Raw genomic sequence first — 18,914 nt, 5'->3', positions numbered from 1 at the left:
TACTTTTGACAATGGCAGTGCATAGGATTGCCGGCCCTAAGAAAAAGCAATATAACATAGCATAAAATATATGCCAAATTAGCATAACTTTTTTTTTAAAGAAGCCTACATCTTGGAATCGTATTTTGGATCACAAAACACACATATTTATGTTGGTTATGTGAAAAAAAAAGAAAAAAAAAACATTACCCGTCTTCTTTGCGGAAAAGTGTTTCTAAGTAAAATAAATCAAAGAGTGGAAGGTATTGGAAATGTATTGGTCTTATTGTATCGTGTTTTCAATAAAACTGAAACAGGAATTTGCAGGGAATCACAAGCCTAATGTTCAGCTCTACCTGTACAAGTCTCATGACCTATACATTACAGTGGCACTGCATTCCATCCATGATTGTGTTGGCATCTATTCCAAGTGTTGCTTCATATGATAATTTCTGGGGGATTACAGAGAGGACATAAAGTAGCTGTTGACAAATCCATATATAATCATCTTTATTTATATAGCGCCCTAAGAAAGAAAATAAAAGAAGTGAGGCATTAATAGTTAACAAAAGTGGCAAAACATAATTAAACATTAAGCAGGAATAAAATAAAAATAAGATACAAGGGATCTAAAATCTATATATATACAGTACAGGCCAAATTAATTAGGCCACCTGTAGTTTTTAAAAATTATTATTATTTTTACTTTAGGCAGAGAAGAATTCAGTTAGTATATGCACATTTATTGAATAACAAAGCAAAGTATAAACATTTGTTAAAATTGCTACCTACAATAATACAATAAAGAAATAATTTTACTTAAAAGTAATCTTAGACATGACTCCTCGAAATAGCCTCCTTTGGCTTTACAATTAAATTAATTGGAAGTTTATCCAATTATTTTGCAATGTGGGAGATGGAGGGGTGGGAAGAAGGTGGAGGGGTAATTAAATTGAGTGAAATCTTATCTACCTTACGCTTTTTAAAACCCCAGGTAGTGTAATACTTTTGGCCTGCAGTGCAAGTAAAATAGGCACTAGTTGCAAAAAATATGGCAAAGAAAGAGGAGCTAGGCTTTGATGTGTGGGGCCAAGTAAACACTGTGACAAAGAATCTTAAGATTTCCAGGTGCAGTGTTCTGTGCACACTGATGGGCAGTAATGTTAACAAGAGAAGACCAGGAAGATCAAGAGACAGTAGACAAATATCTTATTTTGTCTATCAAGGAAACCATTGTAAAACTCTAAATTTACATAAAAACTCTTTATTTAGAGCTCAGCGACTGGGATTATCTGTTAAATTTGTATGGATACCTGCTCATGTAGCAGTACTTGGCAATGAGATGGTAGATATGTGTGTTAAACGGGCTTTGAAGTCAGGGGAAATGCAGACTGTGGTCAGAACTAGTAAGTCAGGAGCTAAAGGGTCAATCAAAAGTCATTTTAAAAAGAGATGGCAGGATGAGTGGAACAGAGAAAGTAAGGGTTGGCATTTATTTGTAATTAACCCACTGGTTGGGAGTACAAGGGCTGGAGGGGGCGACATGATGTGTCACACAGGATTTAATAGCACACTGTGTACTATTAAGAAGCACAAATCACGTAGGTGTGTTTTTTGTGGAGAAGTAGAAACTGTTTCCCATGTCATTAATAATTGTAGCAAATATGGGAGAGATAAATATTGAGAACAAGTTTGCAGGAGATAGGGGAGGAACTTTACTCTACGAGGAAAAATTCTATTAGGGATATCAGCACGACATTTTTCGTACTGTAATTGAAAGCCACAGGGTTCATTCACAGAATTTTTTTTTTTTTGAGAACCCGAAGTAATCTGTAATCCTCCTCAGTTCACACTCCAATCGGTGGGTAGCGGTAATGCACCCCTTGTTTTACAACCACCCTTAAACGGCACCAAAGAAGGAGAGTAATAGCGCCGTTCTAAAGCGCGCTTTACAGCAGATAAAACAGCTCACGACTGTGTGGTTGCAAGGTAGGTAGCAATTTGCAGGCAGTTCAGAATTATACTAACACATTTACATTTGCTAGGCTGTGCTGTTTGTATACTCTGACGCTTTTGAAGACGTTTTCGTGCACATCGGTGAGCAGCTAGCTTAGCAAATTAGCTTTAAACATAGCTAACTATGTGGACCGAGGCCTGTTTTACGAGGATCGTAACGTTACAAGAGTTTCCAGTCCACCTGTTTAAATTTAGGTCACTATTTTCATAGCATGCTTACTACTGTGAGTGCGCATCGCAGCTTACATTAGTTTGGTAGGTCGCTGTTTCTGTAAGATATGGTTATAGTTACAAGCACAGCAATCTGTCAAGTCGTATGCTAATGTCTCATGCATAGTGTAGCTGGCTAGTAATTTGTAAGTTCACATTAAATGTGGCTAAAGCTTTTCATATAGACGAAGGTAAGGATTTTTTCGTTCTGCTCTTGCAGAATGTTAAGGTCGTCTAGCCAAATAGCGTATTTCACCTGTACAATTTTTCAGGAAATGTGCAAGCATCTGTTTATGCTTACTTAACGCTACCAGTTAGTTAACGTTAGTCTAACTATCTAAAATAGCTGGAAGTAGGTACTTTGAAATCAACATGGGGCTGTCGCTAGCTCGAGTTTTTGTGTTCTGTTGTCAGTAACGCTGAGGTTAATGAAAGGCCATTATGTTTTAATCATTGCTTTAATGTCACATTTAGCTGCTTGTATACACATATGTATGTATGTATGTATGTATGTGTGTGTGTGTGTGTGTATATATTATACACACACACACACACACACACACACATATATATATATATATATATATATATATATATATATATATATATATATATATATATATAATATTTTAATTTAATTTTATCGTTGTTGGTACCGATAACAAAGCAATCCACAATCCTTTTGCAAGCGAATTGCTGCTGTTAGTTAGCTCACGGGAATTTGCAAACTGTCAGATGGCAGTTTGCTTGTGCTTCATTGTATAGACTTCATTGATTTGCTTTTAAGCTATTAACCGGGATCATAACATGCATTCCTTCCATCTTTTCTTGCTTGTTCTTTCAGCTTGGTTGAAGTGTAAATTAGCTTCACGTTATCGTTCTGATTATAACTTTCTTAATTATTTTGCCCGATTCTTTCTATAGGCCCGATGATGCCACATTTAATGACATATTCTGACCATATTTAGTTGTAATATTTTCTTGACAAAAATATTTATTGATTTTCTTTGCATTGCGTCTTATCTTGTTTTTAGTGATTTTATTCCAAAGGCTTACCATTTGGTATGTCGTGATTTGTTCACTTTATCCTGGTAGAACTGTTTTATTCTGGTGCAATATCCTCTCTCTTTCTGGACATAAATTCCAGGACATTATATTCAATACACTCACCTTTGTAGACATCAGTTTGAACCAGGCTTCCAACTGCTGCTTTTCTTCATTAGTCACATTCGTTGCTTTTGGCAAATTCTTCACTAAAATATGCATATATCTCTTGACTGTCAAGATGTTTGTAATTGGCTGCTTTACAGGTTTGCATCTTGTTATTAAAATTGCTGATTATTCTGTTCATGTTCAGCTCTCTTGATAACCATATTGGACATATTTTGGGTCTTGACTAAATGATTGTTTCTGCTGAGAAATTTCATGCTGTAACAGAAGAGGAGTTTCCATTGGCTAAATTGAGTTTTTCTTTCATTCTTAGAAGTACCACAGACTTTTCCAGCTTTCTCCTTGGAGCCTTTGTACATTTTCAGCTTTAAGCTGTTCTTGTGCCGTTCACCACTAAGTAATTGCACACCTTTTGTGCGGCAATGTACCAGAAGAACCCCTCTGACGGTGCTCATAAAGGCTTTGCTGTGGGCCGGGGGCTCCTGGCTGCTGCCGAGACTCTTAATTTCAGCATGAATGATCAGCGCCCCCTCTATGGCACCTCTTCCCGGCCCTCTTACGGCATGTCCTCAGGTCTGGGCAGTGGGGTCAGCAAGAACCGCGACTCCCACCTGCCCCCTCGTGGAAGTGGCCATGTGACCAACACTATGAAACTCTTTGACAGCCTGGGACTCTCTCCCACTGACATTGATGCACTGGCCCAAATCCCTGAAGAAAATATCGGTATAGAGACTTTGCCACAGCTTATCATGCAACTGAAGAACCGCAAGATGGAGGCCAATCGGCGCATGAGTGGCAGCTCCAGGGACCTGCCCCCCATCTCTCCTGAGCACTCGTACAGATCATCTCGTGATGACTGGGAGGATATGCCGGCTGGCCGCATGGGCTCTTCCGGTGGGCAAGTCTCGGCCCGTGGCCAGCAAATGGACTATGGCTATGGTTCCATGCAGGAGGGCCCATCTCGAGGCTACAAACGTATAGACTATGGCGAGAACAGCAGTGGTGGGATGAGCAGAGACCGCCCATATTCAGAGCTTTCCCGTGACCGCTACGGCGGCCTTGGGATGGGTCCCTCCCCGGCATCTGACAGTGGCTTTCTGCAGAAAAGGATGGGCTCTCCCTCCCAAGGCAAAGTGCAGGACTTCTTGGGAGTCATGCCTCATATGTTCCCACATGTGTGCTCTCTTTGTGATTTTGATGTGCATTCAACGATGGTGAGTACTCTTACATATGTAATGCACTCACTCATACACATGTGCATACACATACACAGCCACAGGTATACACTTTCCCCATGCAATAAACTGGCTCTTTTATCTATGCATGCTCACTTTTAAACTCTTATTTATTGCATCATTGGGTGTTGGTTCATCTTCTGCAGCATTATTCTGCTTATGGAAGAAGTTTGGGAGCTGCTTTTTTTTTGTTGTTGACATTTTCCACGTGGCACTTGAATATAACAGTTATTACATGGACAGTATTGTTATTGTGTTCCCTGAGATAAAAAATGACTTGTAACAACTTGATATACTTTATTGTTTCTCTGTTTTATTCATGGACAAGCTTTTCATGAATTAAATAATCAGTGAATTGGCTGGCAACCATGTGTCATTTAAAATTAAATGCAAATGCGAAGTATAGAAGGGGAGAATGAAATCCCTAAAGTTAAATGACTGTCACACGCATCATGCTTTGTGGTAGGAGTGGACCCAACACAGTAATGGAGTACGCCACATGGAAAACCGTAGGCTCCTGCTACAAATGTAAGTCTGCTTCTCTTTTTGTGCGTCATCTTAACAGAGAAATGATTTCCTACCAGTACAGTACATTTTACAGTACATTTAACTTCAAATGACAGAAATTGTTGATTTGTCCCCCCATCGGTGCTGTGGGTTTGCATATTATGTCAAAGGCACAGGAGTAATTAGAGGGCACTTTGGAATGGGAGTTGGAATGACCCATGTATTTAGTATTAAGTTAATCATGGTATGTGTCACAGGATTTTTGTGTTTGTGTTCTAGATAAAATAGATTACTTCCTAATCATTTTTTAGGCCCACCTTTGAATGGTAGGTGATACTATACATGATATTTTAGACTTAATATGTTTTGCAAAACCAACCCAAAATCTGGCTGAATGTACACCTTTCCCCATATTTTTCAGGTATCCAGACTGGGATCCTCACATGGCTGCAAGCAGAACGTGAGTGTACATAAACCATCCTTATTGCTCTCTAGGGTTTCTCCCACTGGTGTACTGCACCATACCTCACTGTAACCCCTAATCAATAAGCCAGGTTCTGTTATTGCCAACAGCAATCCACTATACCTAGTTCCTGCTAGTAGACTAGTGTATTGCAAGTAACCATGGCAACAAACTATTCAAACTAAAATGTGTTACTTTTAGTGATTTCACTTTTTTTTCTTTATTAATGGTCACTAAAATGGTCAGTTTAGTAAATGTTTAGGCAGCTATTTAAACACATAGCTTAAATAAAGGGATGGAAACTTTCATCCTCTGGGCTTCATGAAAGATTAACCAATCACAATTCACAACATAACCTAAAATAATAAAAATAAACACACGTTGCGTGAGAGTCTTGAGAAAGTCAACAAGATGGACCACCGAAAGTTAATTTTTTTTTGTTCAGGTATTGCACGATGTGGCCTATGCAGTTTGGATAATGGGACACATTTCTTTGTGTTTCTCTCTTCGTTAAAAGGTTTTATTTATGTTTGCAATTATAGACATGGCCATTTTATATACTGTATGTTTTTAAAAAAAATCCTTCATCACCTGGTGAACAGAGGTTGTCTGTGGCCTGGGGACCTAAAACAAAATTCTTGCCCCCTCTCAAACAGTCTTTGCCAGTGCACTGAAATGCATCAATTTTAGTCTATTCTTCTTTGAAAGAAATATACTTCACTTTGAAAAAAACATTAAACTACAGTAAATGAGATACATTGCTGACATGGTTTTTTTTTCATGAAGGATTAGGGATGGGTATCGTTATAATTTTATTGATAGCGATATCAATACCAATACTGCTTATCAGTGCCGATCCTTAGCGATAATCTTGTGTATACTACTGTCTGTAATTTGGCGCAAAAAAAATCATGTTGTGAAAAAACATAAGTTATTTAATTATTATTTTGAACAGAACATAACTATAGTTCCTGACCTTCTCACAAGCTTACAAATGTGTCCCTGGCCGGGGGAGGGTGGTAATTGGGGTTCAGGGCTGTGGTCATGCACCCATGCACTGCTGCTGGAAATGTTTTTAGATGAAACACTGTTGTTTAAAAAAAAAAAAAAAAGATGCTAGCTAACAAACATTTGATTTTGCCAATCAAGCATCCGTAAACTGGACTCCACTGTATCGAAGGGTAAATGGTAAATGGACTGCATTTATATAGCGCTTTTATCCAAAGCGCTTTACAATTGATACCTCTCATTCACCAGAGCAATTAGGGGTTAGGTGTCTTGCTCAGGGACACTTCGACGCACCCAGGGCGGGGGAAGGGCTGTAAGTCTTTCACCGCAAACTTGGTGACAGCCCTGTGACGTTCTGCGATTCTCTCCTGTGTCATTCCTCGTTAGACTAACACGGCAATAGATTGATCATGAGACGATTCTCTCCTTTGTAGGTCTGGGGCACTCCTACTGGATAGCACTAACCGCTCTGCTGGAATCCTGGGCCCTGCACCCATGGGACTACCAAGAGGGGGGATGAGCTCCAACTGGGGTAACTCATGCTCTCTAAAATTATAACCCAGCTCCTGCACCTTTTCTGTTGGATCTAATCAGTTATGATGCTTTACGCCTTTTTAGGTTTTAAGATTTATTGCTGAATAATGGCAACCTTGCTCCTCGTTGAAAATTGATCTGATATCAATAACTTAATTATTATATTATTTAATTACATTCTTTCTTTTTTGTTTTTAAGGTGCTGGTATGTCAAACCAAAAGCAGCCATTTTCAGTGACACCAAAGGTGATTCATTTTTTAGTCCAAAGATTTTATTTTTTATTTTTGTTGCTTTTACCTTGTTAAATCAATCCGATTAATTTCACTGATGTCTGACTTATTATTGTATTATTCAGGAATTTGTTGAACCCTTTGGTGGACAAAATGTATAAAAGAAGGATTGTGTGTACCTCAACACTGGAATTGGTTTAAAAGAAGTTGTGCTTCTGTTACTATGCAATGTGTTTTTTTGCTGCTAGGTCAGAAGCAGAGTTGTAGTGGCAAAGTATCAAAGGAAACCTCTCACACTGAACAGCTTACTAGTTCTGGCCCAACCATTTGGAACTGTTTGCCAACATCTGGTTCTTAACAACAAGGTGAGGATTAAGGACAGTGCAACGCCTTCACTTTTCTTTGTGGTGTTTTATTATATTGAATGTATGCAGTGTGTCCAGATTTAAAGTAATGGAAAATATTGTTGATCTACCTTCAGCAGTGTTTCACCCACTGTTCACGTTGAGTCACAAGCTCTTGTGAAGTGCAGCTGCACAGTTTTTATGAAAATATTCTTAGATTCATTTCAAGTTTTCAGTTTAATTAACACCCTGTAAAGCTTCAGTGGTATTGAAATAAGAGCTTTGGGTGGTCAAGTCAAGACACAATTCAAAAAGCTGAACTAAAACATTTACAGCTACTTTCTTTTTTGGTAGAAATGCTCTTGGATGTTTTAAACATACTTTCCCATCACAATGTATATATCTTGTGTTTATTACAAACTCTTAAAGGTACAGGAAACTTGACATCTGTGAATCTGTGAACTGAAAAGCCTGTACCAAGATTGGCTTGCTTTCCCCCTCGGCTAAACACCAGGTTTTCATTGGGTGGGGTTAGCTGGATACAATGTACATCACTAAAACTGTGAATGACCGGTGAAATCCTTTCTACTTGCAATATGCAAATGATGCCCTTGCCAGCTTTTGTGTGGGTGATCTCAGTTGGAAATGCCTAAGCATTGTGCCTTCTCCGGATGCAGAAAAACCAACACGCTTTTTTATTTTACCGAAAAAATGAGGAGACCCACAATAAATTATTTTCATTTCTGGAGGCCCACGGGCGCTTCTTAAACCGCAACAGTTAATATTTGTTGTGCCCATTTTCACGAGGAGGACTTCACCAACTATCTACAAAATAAATACAGCTTTGCTAATAAAGCTAGTGCCGGTGCATGCCTCCCTCCCAACTGTTGCTGCTAGTGACTCTACCAGTGGTCGCAGAACAAACACGTGATGGGTCAGTAAGTAGACCTACTGGTAGCTAGTGATAATTAAATAGTATTAATGAGTGCATGGATACTCGCTCACCCTGTCGTTATCTGCTGAACAGGTCGCGATAATCTAATAGTCTTTATTACAATTTAATGGGTATATTTGGGTTAAAAATTTGAAAGAAATATTAAGAAGGCAATCTGTTTTCATTCTGGGGAATATAACCGCAATTTGAATCTAGTTTCCTGGACCTTTAAATGTGTCTGGCGTTTGTGTTCATCCATGACATTCATTCCTTTTAATCTGTTTAATGCAACAAAAGATGATTGTGAACTCTGCTACCAGGACTCTACCATACTACTCATTTGAATGATGCTGCCATAAAACCACATTTTTTCCTACATTGGGGTTCTCTGTCCTCCAGGCTTTCTTGGAGATGGAAACTCATGAAGAGGCATTGGCTATGGCAAATTTCTACCAGAGGAAACCAGCAGTGATGCATGGAAAAGAAATCACTATCTATTTATCACAGGAACTTATAACAATTGAGGTAAAATGGACTTTTATGTGACACAAGTTTATGTGATAATATTGTCATGGAGAAGTGAAAATATTGGTCTCTTTCCCATTCTTTGGTTTGGATGATGACTGTTAAGTCTGCATGGGCTAGTTTCCAAAGCTGTTTTTACACAGAGCATAAATACCGGGTAATTGGTGGAGCTGACCCGGTATCGATGTCTGTGTAAAGACATAAGGTTAGGGTTAAGGTGGGTTAAAATGACATGGCTCTGACCCACTTCAGCACATAGGGAAAAAGCCAGACCTGACCTTGTAAGAATTAAAATATGATAAAGGAGTAAAATATAATTAATGAACGCATTATGGGATTGTCTGCCTTGCGTCTGCTTTCTCTCGGCATGCCTTCGCCTTCCCTTTTTATGCCTCCGCGACGGCGCGGCCGTGGCCGGAGGCATTATGTTTTCGGGCTGTCCGTCCTCCCGTCCATCTGTCCTTCCGTCAGTCCCGATTCTCGTGAACGCGATATCTCAGGAACTCCTTGAGGGAATTTCTTCAAATTTGGCACAAACGTCCACTTGGACTCAAGGATGAACTGATTAGATTTTGGTGGGCAAAGGTCAAAGGTCAAGGTCACTGTGACCTCACAAAACACGTTTTTGGCCATAACTCAAGAATTCATACGCTTATTATGACAAAGTCACACAAATGTCTAATAGGATTAAATGATGAAGTGATGACATTTTATATCCAAACTGGATACTGGTTCGTGGAGGCATACAGCTGTGAGGCGGCATTTCTAGTTTCTGCTTTGCCGCTTGAAAACTTTCTTTTGGCGCATGCCAAAAATTTCTCTCAGGAAAAACCATGTGATTTACGAATCTAAAAAAATCTACCGCAGCATTGGAAATATGTTGGTTCCAAAATGTTTATGGGAGTAAGGGATAGCTCAAAATTAAGGGGATTCATGGAGTAAGTTAAGGAAAAGTGAAGCAGGGTTGGGTTAAATTTTATTGGCTTTCTCCAAATTAGGGAGAAATTGTGCGGAAACATTTAAAATAAGAATTATGGCTTGAATTGGCGAATTGGAAAAAAAAAATTTATGTATTTATATTTAAAAATATGTATTTTTCTGTTTTCCACAGAAAGGCAACAGAGATGGTAAAGGCAGGCAAAGTCAGGTGGTTTTCTTTTCCAACCTGCCAAGAGAGAGAGAGAAGAAATCAGAGCTTCTGACTGTTGCTCGCCGTTTTGGAAATGTGGAGAAATACCTGTTTTTAAACGACGAGGTGAGATCCCCTCTCAGAACAGAATGTCGGTCCTGTTGTAAATTAAATACAATAAATAATCTGTCCTGTCTTAAGTCAATTACATCCGCAGTTTCTAAAGCCACTAGGACTTCATATTCAAGCAGGGTTTTAGAAAAGTTGGCTATACCAAGCATTCAGTCTTGTGGAGGTTATATTTGTAATAACAGATTGGAACTGGAATTAAATTAATTAGCAATACACAGCATCATAATTCTGGCAGTTCGATAAGCCATTAAATATCACTTGCCTCAATGAGTTGTTACTACAGCTTCTTAAAATCTCTGCTCACAGGCATTTGTACAGCTTGGAACCCCAGAGGATGCTGAGATGATGGTGAAGTATTACACTCTACATCCTCTCACTATCAAAGGCAGGGACATCCGGCTGAACATCTGTGAAAAGTACAAGACTTTAATGTGAGTGGGACAGGGTGAAATGTGAATGACATGAGGGTCTCAATAATAAGTTTCATTTAGGAGGTCTGTGTTCTGAGGGCATGCCAAAGACATTTAGTTTCTTTGAGTACTCAATGTGCTGAAATCATAAATTAGGTTTATCAGCCAGTGAAAATATCATTCTTATCATTCTCTCAGAGTGAATCCCTCCAGACAGATTCCAGGGAAAGAGAGAGAGGACACAAACAGAAAGAGCAGCACCACTAGCAGGAAAGGATCTCCAAAAAAACAGAGATCTGAGTCCACTGGTGAGAGGAGCTCCAAAAGCAAGCCGGAGAGCGCTACGAAAGAGGAGGATCCAGCAGCTGGGGACAGCGCAGTGCTTGAGGAATGCTCTGGAGAAGAGATATCTGGTGTGGTTGAAGCTGATGAAGGGGACTATGATGAAGCTGCTGAAACACAAGAAGCAGAACAGGCTGAGATCCAAGATGAGGCCATGATTGAACCAGAAGAGTCCTCCACCCAGCAAGAGGAGCCTGTTCCTGATCTCGATGAGACTCAAGACACTGTGGAAGAGACCTGTGAAGTTCCTCCCACAGCGGGGTCTAAGGAAGCCATCGCAGAGGGGCCCCCATCACAGGCTAAGACTGCGCAGGCTGAAGGTGAAATCCCTGCAGAAGAGGTGGGAACACAGGAAAACGTGCCCTCTACGGAGCCAACTGAAAGCACAGAGATCCCTAATGAGGAGCCAGAGCAGGACCAGGTAAGTTACCCAAAGAAAGACATTATTCCCTCAATTATTTTGTTATTTGGTGATATGGTCTCCTTTTAACATGAGTCGTTTTGATTTTTGTTAAGAAGTTTGATTGCGTTTTTGGGCCTCCTGATTATCTGACATAACCAGCTTACATAAATTTGAATACTGGCATTTACATGTTTTGTGGCATAACGTTCCCCATAAGTTACCTAGCGATGACCTCCGTTAGCTGGTCAAAAAGATGCAGACTGTATCTGTTTTCAATAGAATATGCCTATGGAGCAGGATTTCCCAGAGAACATGGAAGATTTTGTGACAGTGGATGAGGTGGCAGAGGAAGAAGATGCCGATAGACTTGAACTCCAGTCAAAATCTGGGGACTCGTATTCAGGTGCTTCTAGTTAATTTATGATTTATTTAATTCTGTTGAAATTAATTACAACTCCCATGGGAGTTTCTTATTGCTTTTGAAAATGGTGTACAAAAATGAAAAGCTATTTCCCACTTCTCTTGCTTTTCTTAATCTATTTTAATTGGGCTATTAAGTTACTTTGCGTTACCTTGTAAACTATCCAGATCATGAGTTGGGATTTATTGTATTCTGTTCAATATTGTCAAATGTTTTCTTTTCTCTTTTTCAGGAAATACAAAGAACGATGGGGTTTGTTCACATTTTATTAGTTATGACTTTTGCCTTGTATTTGCATGCATTCCAATATTTGTTTAACTGACACATTATTCCTTTTCACTGTAACCTGATAATTTTAAGGCAGAAACTTTTTTCCAGGGACGGAAGGTTGTTAATGTTGTGGGATTTAGACGGGGCCACAGCTTTCTTCAAGAAATCCTTAACCTTGCCAAACCTTTTGGAAAGGTGGTTCGACATCTAGTACTTGATGCCAGACCTGAGGTATGCTCCAATACAAGGTCTGCTCACCTTCTGTTTTTCAAGCCCCAAAACAGTGCGATTCCCCTGTGGATCTGTCTTGGGTTTCTCAGTGCTTTAGGACACTGAACAAGTCATATCTGTTTTTGAACAGTTGGAAACACTGCACAATTTATTTATTAATTATTGAAATAATTACTTAAATTGTTATAATTATAGTTCATATTTATATAACCTGCATAGTAATACATTGCTCTGATTTCCCCCAAAAAAAGGCTTTTTTGGAACTGTCCTCTGAAGAGGAGGCTAGATCGATGGTGGCATTCTACAATGCAAATATTACACCAGAAGTGTGTGGAAGACCTGTGAAAATACACCATTCACAAGCTTATTCAACAATCCAGGTATGTCCTCAAAACATAATTCAGGTATGTGACGATGCTTTCATGTACTTATTTCTGCCAGAAAGATAACTGGTTCATACTGTCTTACAGAGTGGACGAGTGCTTTATATTGGACAGATTCCGCCATTCAAAGGTTCCGATGGCTCGTTCTTGAAAATTGCTGAGCCTTTTGGAAAAGTGCGACGCTATTTCCTCAATCGGTCTCGTAATGAGGTAATTATCAATTTTTCATAAAATTGAATAGATTTATTTATATTTGGTCAAAATGTGAAGATACCATAAACATAGCTAGAGTAGCTATATGTCCATAAAAATAGCTAAAGTAGCTCCTAGCCTGCTGGCACATTACCACAAAGCTTTAAAATGTTTTTTTTTACCCAAAATTGGTGTGCTGATAGATGCTGTCATTATAGATGATAGATGCTGTGCTGCTGCTGTTTATCACAACTGAGAAACACAATGTCATGTTTTCTGTATTCTGTAGTGTTTCATTGAAATGGAAAGTAGTGAAGGCACTGAGCGAATGGCTAATGCCTACAGGGAGAACCCACCAAAGTTTGAAGGCAAACAGTTGACTGTTTATGTGAGCCGAAAATACAAACAGCTAAAATATGGGTAAGTTTTGATGACTTCCTTTTTTAAGAATTTTTTTCAGTGCACTTGTGCAGAACATGCAAGGGTTGGTTTTATAGTTAGCATACATTTATCTTCATTATTTAATTAGCTTGGGTATTTATTTGACATGTCTAGGGTCCCCTGGAAAATTCAAGTGGCTGCATTTTAGAATGCAGCTTCACTTCACAGAATATCCTGCACAGTTTGCAACTCATATGCACACACCAAGCAAGATCAACATGTCTTACAGAATGGAATTACACAGGTTAAACAAACAGCAAAATAGCACCGTGCTACAGAAATATGCCATGGCCATGTCTGTGGTTCTAATAACCTCACCAAATGCAGGATGGGATAGTGGGGGAACAGTCATTTATTACATGACAATTGATTTAACAGTGTGGAGGCCTGGGGAGGTATGATGTGATAATTATCTTACGTGAAATCCAAGATGGCTATACTGACCTTATGCTGAGTGGTGACTGAAATATAGGTGAGAGAACTGCTTTTGAAAAATTGGAACCCTTGTTGATAATTTAGTTACATTTATTGATGAATACATGAATAACAGTTAATGACCATTTTGTGTCTGTGGATGAAGCTTTTTACTGTAAAGTTATCTACCACTGAATCAATGTTACTATATGCCACTGTTTATTTACTAATTGGGTGAGGTAATCGGTGGAAACCAAAAGCTTTGTATGCACAAGCTCTCCATGAACGGAATTGCCTGCTTGTGTGCTAGCTGGTTTGCTTGTGGGCGTGGCAGTAGAGTCATGACGAGCTGTGCTCCTCCAGGCTCAGGCCACCCTCTCCAGAGCCTGAGGAGGAGAGACCACCCAAGAGAGAGCACAGTGGTGCTGAGGAAGACTCTACGGCCAAAAACAAGGTTGAGAAGGAGGAAGAACCTCCAACTAAGAAGGTCTGCATCAGGGAAGAGAAGACCACCCCAGCAGAGCCCAGCAGCAGCATTAATGAGGAGGAGAAGGCAGCCTCAGAGGAACCCAACAGCAATGGGGAGCAGCAGCAAGAAGAGGAGGAGAAGGGGACGTCTGAGACACCTTGTGAACAGGAAGAGTTGGTGGTGAAGACAGAAAATGAAAACGTCACAATCAGCCAGCCCTCCGACAGTGTGGATACCCAAAAGAAGGACACAGAGGGGGTGAGCTGGAGCTGGATGTACCGCCTGGTTTTGAGGGAGGGAGATGGGAGGATTTATTGAAAGGAATGTCTAGGATTGATAATGGTGATAAATATGTGTCTGTAGGTCTTTCGTATCCTGTATATTTATCTGTGTTCCCTGACATTTGTTTTCTGTGTGTAAATAGATTGAAGGAATTTTAGCATTCATTTATTTACATTTATATATTGCAGTAAACTCTTGTGTAAATAACCTCCTGAATAAGCAACCTACCAGATTAACAGACACTGTCATTTAAATGTTCCTTTTTTCCAAGTTGAGGGCTGGTTTACATGATGGCATTTTGGTGCTGTTCTGATGAAATCGTTCATTGGGCTCTTCCAGGATTGTGGAAGCGAGTCAGCAGGAGCGCCCCCCTAGGATAGATAATGGTGATAAATATGTGTCTGTAGGTCTTTTTTTATCATATAATCCTGTTTGACATGTACCTTCTGTTTGTAAACTGATTGAAGGAATTATAGCATTAATATGTTTACATTTGTATTTTGCAGTAAACTTCCACATAAGTGAATGTTATGAAAAAGAAGCAGGGTTTTTTGGCAATATTTGCCTGACTGTAGTACATTAATGGTCTGTCCAGACTTGCACTTTTGGTGCAAGCTAAGACCTTTCCCACCATGTGTGATTGACTGTCTGTTCACTATGGGAACAGTACAGATTAAATATGAGTGGATTAAATATGCATATTCAAATTTTGAAATTGCATCAACTGCCATGCTAAGATTATTTAAATTTTTACTGGTTTATCTTGCCTTTCGTGTATCTGCCTGCCCTTGTGTCCCGTTGAGTTTAGCTATGTGTGTGTTGTTTAATTGAGCACTTCAGGTAAAGTACTGCACTCAAGGACCCCATAGTACAGTTTTACGTGGTTTGTCACGGTCTCAATATTTTTCTAAGCAGTTTTCCAAACATTTGTATTTTTTGCCTCTCTTCCTTACCCTCAGTCACAAGTCATTTGAATAAGAAATCAAACTTAATATTAGACATGACGTCTCAGAAATTAGAAGAATACATCATTGGATCCTGAGGCATAAACCTATCTCCTGTAGAGCTTTTGATGAAGGTATTCCAAGTTGACAGCCAGTTTACAAGATGGCATTTTGGTGCTGTTCTGAAGAAATCGTTCATTGGCCTTGGGCTCTTCCAGGATTGTGGAAACGAGGCAGCAGGAGCACCCCCCTGCGGCGGAGCGAGTGAGAAGAGCTGTGGGAGCGAGGGGACGCCCAGCACCAAGCCACAGGCTGAGAAGAAACCAGCGCCCACCTCTCTCCCTCTGGGGCCCTACCAGCCCAACAACCCTGTGGGTAAGACTGGCTCATGTTCCTCATTCAGGAAAACGCTCTGCAGTCTGGAACATTCCTGTTCTTGTTTCTTTGTAAAAATTTGCCTATGTTTTACATATCCAACATGTTTTGGAATATAACTTTTCCCATGGTTTGAGATTTTGAGTAACTTGTGGACATGAAATTTACTGGCCTAGAAATCCTTCAATCTTTTTCCCTATTATTGTCCACTTTGCTCCTCGTCATCTTTTCTTGGTTTATCTTTGAATATAATTGACAAGACGACCCTGAATCATGGAAATTTGCAGACATAGTGCATACATCATTCAGCCAGAACTGGCACATGAGCATACATACTCTTGAAGTACATTTCCTATGTTTTTAACATCTTCCTAGATAAAGGATCACAGTCAAGATGTAGCAATACATATCACAACTTCTGCTTTAACATGTTTGTCTGAATTACAGAATATAGCCAGAAGTTATACTGTAATTGTTATGTGAAGTCAATTCTTGATTCTACATATTCTGAAAGCCTCAACCAACCACTGATTTTAGATTTTTATTCATTAGCTTTTTTACTGGTGTAATCGTGGTAAAATTCCAAGTCTTACTTACTGTTTTGAGAACTAGCCAGTGTTGTGGATGAGTAAAGTCTGTCATCTCTATGTAGTAATCTCAGTATAATTCTCCCAAATTTGGCTAAGGAGCTAGCTACCTAAAGCCATTACTTTCAAACAAATTAGCAAGTATTTCAACAGGTTTTATAGCCGATTAGCCTAATCAAAACTGGAATGTAATACTAAACTGATAAGCAATGAATTATTTGTTTTGTAACTCTTTATTTACATTATGTTCCACATATTGGTGGGCGATACTGCCATAATATCATCACAATTTTTTTGGGATATATTTTAGGATATATTCACGATATGGATCACCATTTTTGTTCATGTTGCTTTTCTAAGACTCGTTTGTGAGTTTCTGAGAGATTCTCAAAATCAAAAAACGTCTGTACACGTCTCTCGATCTGCAAATGCAGATTCAAAACTTCACACGCCAAATTTTACTTTTGGGAAGGTCATATTAGTTTTTCACTAGTTACATTTTAAAAATGTGGGCAATGAACAAGGGCCAGATACTAAATTGTTGTTACAATGTTTTAATGTTGTTTCACTGTGAAATTTCAGGTGTGGAATATGTAAAGATGGGCTACTACTGCAAAGTCTGCTTCCTGTTTTACTCTAAGGAAGAAACTGCGAAAAAGGTTCATTGCAGCAGCCTGTCTCACTATCACAAACTGAAGGTATACTTTTCTTATTTAAGTACAAGTTTATAATAAATTCAAAGGAACAGTTCACACATAAAATGTAGATCTAAGACAAGTAATCGGTTAGTTACCGACAATTGAATTCAAAAAGGTTTGTACTTCAGAGCATTGAGTTTGTGATTTGACTGAATCTGGTATATTTTTTCCCCAGAAACATTTGGAGAAAGAAAAGGAGAAAGCAAAGGAGAAGGTCAAACCTCAGTGACATTTTCCTTTTTTTTAAATCAGATGTTCAGCATGATGAAACTGTTTAATTCCAGTGTTGTTGCACATGCTGTTATAGTAGTCCTCTTTCTTTGATATATAATGAGCACAGGTAATGTTTGTCCCTGTTGACCAAGAATGCTCATCCAATGAGGCAATGCTCAGAATGTGGAGTACTTTTTTGTAATGCTTCATTGCCTTTATTGTTTTTTACATTTTATAATGGGATTAGTTATTGCCCACAGCTGGACTATTTTTATATGTTTGATTATGTAAAGGACTTGTGATTTTTAAGATCTTATTAAAATATTGATTTGCATGAAAATGCAGCATTTACCTCACACTGTGTATACTCTGTTTTTGAGAGTGAAAACAATGTTCTGTCACTTCCTTAATGTGCCAGTAAAATGAATGATCAAAGAATAGACCAATATATCAAGGAGTCCCTTCAAAATTAAAATAAGATGGTTGCCTCAGATTACACTGTATTCCTTCAAATGCATTCTCAAATGTTTGATTTTTTGAACATTTTTATTTAAGTTTTTTGTTGAAAATATACATAGAAATTAAACTGTTTTCTAAAGGATTGGAATGGGAATGTGAATGTCACTTTTTACACTGATCACTGCAGAACCTTGCATTTATGCGATCAGTTGTGGCAATAAAGGTAACCATGTCAATTAATTGCATTTTAGACCAGTATTTTCACAACTAGGGTCTGCAAGTTGTTCATATATCAATGCTAATTTCAGCTTATTTGTTGTCATCCAAGTACAATGAAATAATGTGGGTACAGGTGAGTGTGGGGGAAGTGGGGGTGGGGTTCCCAAGGCCCTATGTCGTCTGTTCTATTCAGAATTTGTTGAACAAATGACGATGGAACATCTCAACGCATCAGGGCTCCATAGTCAGTTCATCCTGGAGGCTGGGTGCCGTCTTGGTACTAGGATCCGTCTTGGGTTTCTTGTTCCTCAATGCTGCATGTGACCATCTCGGTTCTGGGAGGGGTCATCACCCCTGAGAACACAAATTGAAACCAATACAAGTATTAGAACAGTAAGTTCCTTGTCTGAGAGCTGCAAAAAATACATGGGTAAAAGACACCATATTAAACTTAAATTTACCAGATAATAAATATTACCATGATTAAGATTAAATATAATACTGCTGCACTACTAGTATTGTGTTGCCTTGTATAATTTGAGAAATAAACATTTTCATGTGACTTTTTTTGTCATGCTGAACAACTGACAGTCTGTGTGCGCACTACTGAGGCTTGTAGGATTCTATAAGGACATCTGGAGGGATTGCTGGTAGGTTGTGGCTGATGGTTGCAGGTGTAAAGTTGCAGGTGATAGTTGCAGATCTGTATCGTGGATAAAATTCTTGAAATTTGAAGCACTTGTT

At 39.0% G+C, this 18,914-nt stretch overlaps 1 protein-coding gene across 5 annotated transcripts; it reads left to right on the top strand.

Annotated features, from left to right (window-relative positions):
• The first annotated feature begins 1,846 nt into the window (after nucleotides 1-1,846).
• On the top strand, nucleotides 1,847-18,191 carry LOC118223505 (matrin-3-like). Of its 5 annotated transcripts, none has more exons than XM_035410142.1 (21): nucleotides 1,847-1,968; nucleotides 3,689-4,589; nucleotides 5,077-5,138; nucleotides 5,539-5,577; nucleotides 7,023-7,120; nucleotides 7,322-7,368; nucleotides 7,602-7,718; nucleotides 9,031-9,156; nucleotides 10,268-10,411; nucleotides 10,724-10,848; nucleotides 11,026-11,590; nucleotides 11,852-11,975; nucleotides 12,226-12,245; nucleotides 12,372-12,494; nucleotides 12,746-12,874; nucleotides 12,965-13,087; nucleotides 13,359-13,489; nucleotides 14,288-14,651; nucleotides 15,838-15,994; nucleotides 17,164-17,279; nucleotides 17,455-18,191. In XM_035410142.1, the coding sequence occupies exons 2-21, from the start codon at nucleotides 3,798-3,800 to the stop codon at nucleotides 17,506-17,508; spliced, it is 3,456 nt and encodes a 1,151-aa protein (XP_035266033.1). In that variant the 5' UTR covers nucleotides 1,847-1,968; nucleotides 3,689-3,797; the 3' UTR covers nucleotides 17,509-18,191. The 5 variants fall into 5 exon arrangements, 4 of the variants coding, with proteins under 4 accessions (XP_035266033.1, XP_035266031.1, XP_035266034.1 ...); XM_035410140.1 differs by having other exon boundaries at nucleotides 12,354-12,494; XM_035410141.1 differs by lacking the exon at nucleotides 1,847-1,968 and adding an exon at nucleotides 1,983-2,076 and having other exon boundaries at nucleotides 12,354-12,494.
• Nucleotides 18,192-18,914: the final 723 nt, after the last annotated feature.

This window comes from Anguilla anguilla, chromosome 3 (assembly GCF_013347855.1).
Source record: "Anguilla anguilla isolate fAngAng1 chromosome 3, fAngAng1.pri, whole genome shotgun sequence".
In the NCBI taxonomy this organism is placed as follows: Eukaryota; Metazoa; Chordata; class Actinopteri; order Anguilliformes; family Anguillidae; genus Anguilla; species Anguilla anguilla.
This window is presented reverse-complemented; position numbering and strand designations above follow the sequence as displayed.

What these genes read in the sequence shown, in the direction of transcription:
- LOC118223505 (XM_035410140.1), top strand. Translation starts at nt 3,798, where the DNA reads ATGTACCAGAAGAACCCCTCTGACGGTGCTCATAAAGGCTTTGCTGTG. An exon ending in GAAATACAAAGAACGATGGG is followed by an intron (nt 12,246 to 12,353) that starts GTTTGTTCACAT and finishes GATAATTTTAAG; the next exon opens with GCAGAAACTTTTTTCCAGGG. An exon ending in TACTTGATGCCAGACCTGAG is followed by an intron (nt 12,495 to 12,745) that starts GTATGCTCCAAT and finishes CCCCAAAAAAAG; the next exon opens with GCTTTTTTGGAACTGTCCTC.